General features: G+C 48.7%; 1 protein-coding gene across 1 annotated transcript in view; it reads right to left on the bottom strand.

The window, feature by feature from the left end:
• The window catches only part of SEC16B (SEC16 homolog B (S. cerevisiae)), a 42198-nt gene that overhangs the window by 7501 nt on the left and 33421 nt on the right, over window positions 1-1276 (bottom strand). The window contains exon 17 of the mRNA XM_008571820.1: window positions 592-667. Coding sequence (XP_008570042.1) covers window positions 592-667 — 76 coding nt within the window. The remainder of the gene's footprint in view (window positions 1-591; window positions 668-1276) is intronic.

The following is a 1276-nucleotide window of genomic DNA, read 5'->3' as shown; positions in this document are numbered from 1 at the left end:
GAGCAGAGTGCAGAAGGCTGGCAAATGGCCGAAGGGAAGAGATGAGGGCCCCTGCCGACCCTACCAAGGGGTAACTGGAGGAAAGGGCGTGGAGTTAAAGATCTAATGCCTACCAACCTGCCATGCAGAAGCATCCTGAGGGAAGAGTAGGAATGGTGTGAAAACACTTTAGAACATATTTATTTCACAGTTACATGGCATTTGATAGCTCAAAACTCTTCAGAATTTCTGATGTCCTCAACACTAACATGAGATGCGGATAGACCACCATCTCTGGACTCAAGAATGTATCCAGCTGGGGAGGAGGTATTAACATAGGCAAAACAATTAGCTAGTAATACAATGTGACCCATAAAACATTCATGTATTTAAAAACCTGAGCTGTGAGGCAGAACCTGCGGCATGGGAGGCGGCAGGGCTGTGTGAGACTCGTGGGAGGGAGCGTGGGGCCCTGCACCAGTGGGTCAGATCCACGCAGACACCAAGGCGCTCTGGGAGGGGCAGGGCAAGTGTTTTCCTCGATTACTTTATCCCGTATAACCAGATTCTGAGTGTCAGCTGTTTGTATACTCAGTTCATCATTTTAGGTACCTGCTATTCTTCCTCTGGCTCCCGAAATATCTGAGCGAGCAGAATGAGGATCCTCACTGTCTCCTTCTACCTTTTGCTATTTAAAATAAAGTAAAAATCATTTTAAGCAGCCCCCACCCACCCCCACCCCCCAAAAAAAAACAAGAACAGAGAACAGGGTGGTTCAAAAATTAAGTCAAAAAGAAACTTCCAGTAGGAGTGACAAGGTAAGGGAACCTCAGATGAGTGCTCCGGGCTGCGCGCCACAGGCCACGTGGGTGGGACACCGTCTCCCTGCTGTGCTCAGAGCAGGCAGAGAAGGCCTGAGATCAGGATTATCAGTCCTCCCCTGGAGGAAGGGCCCCATGGAAGGAACTAAACCGTAGGCCTCAGAGTGTGCAGCAGATGCAGGGAGTAAGGGCTGTGCATGCTTTAGAAAATCCCCTTGTCCTTTCTTCAGAGCAGAGTGGAAGAAAGAAAATGGAGAAGGCCCTGTTCCAATTACTGCTCCTATTAAGACCAGCAGCTTTTGCAATTGTCAGAACAAAAAGGACAGGCCCGGAAGTCTTTTAAGCAATTGCCCTACATTACATGAAAGTGACACAAGGTCCACTGTGATCCATTGTTCCCAACGGAGATGGAGGGCTTTGATGGCCATAAAACATATTCTCTGGGACCTCAGGGAAAGGCGGGCAAGAGTGATTTG

Source organism: Galeopterus variegatus, unplaced genomic scaffold (assembly GCF_000696425.1).
Source record: "Galeopterus variegatus unplaced genomic scaffold, G_variegatus-3.0.2 Scaffold724, whole genome shotgun sequence".
Classification (NCBI taxonomy): Eukaryota; Metazoa; Chordata; class Mammalia; order Dermoptera; family Cynocephalidae; genus Galeopterus; species Galeopterus variegatus.
Note: the sequence above shows the minus strand (reverse complement) of the source record. Positions and strands in the feature narration are given on the sequence as shown.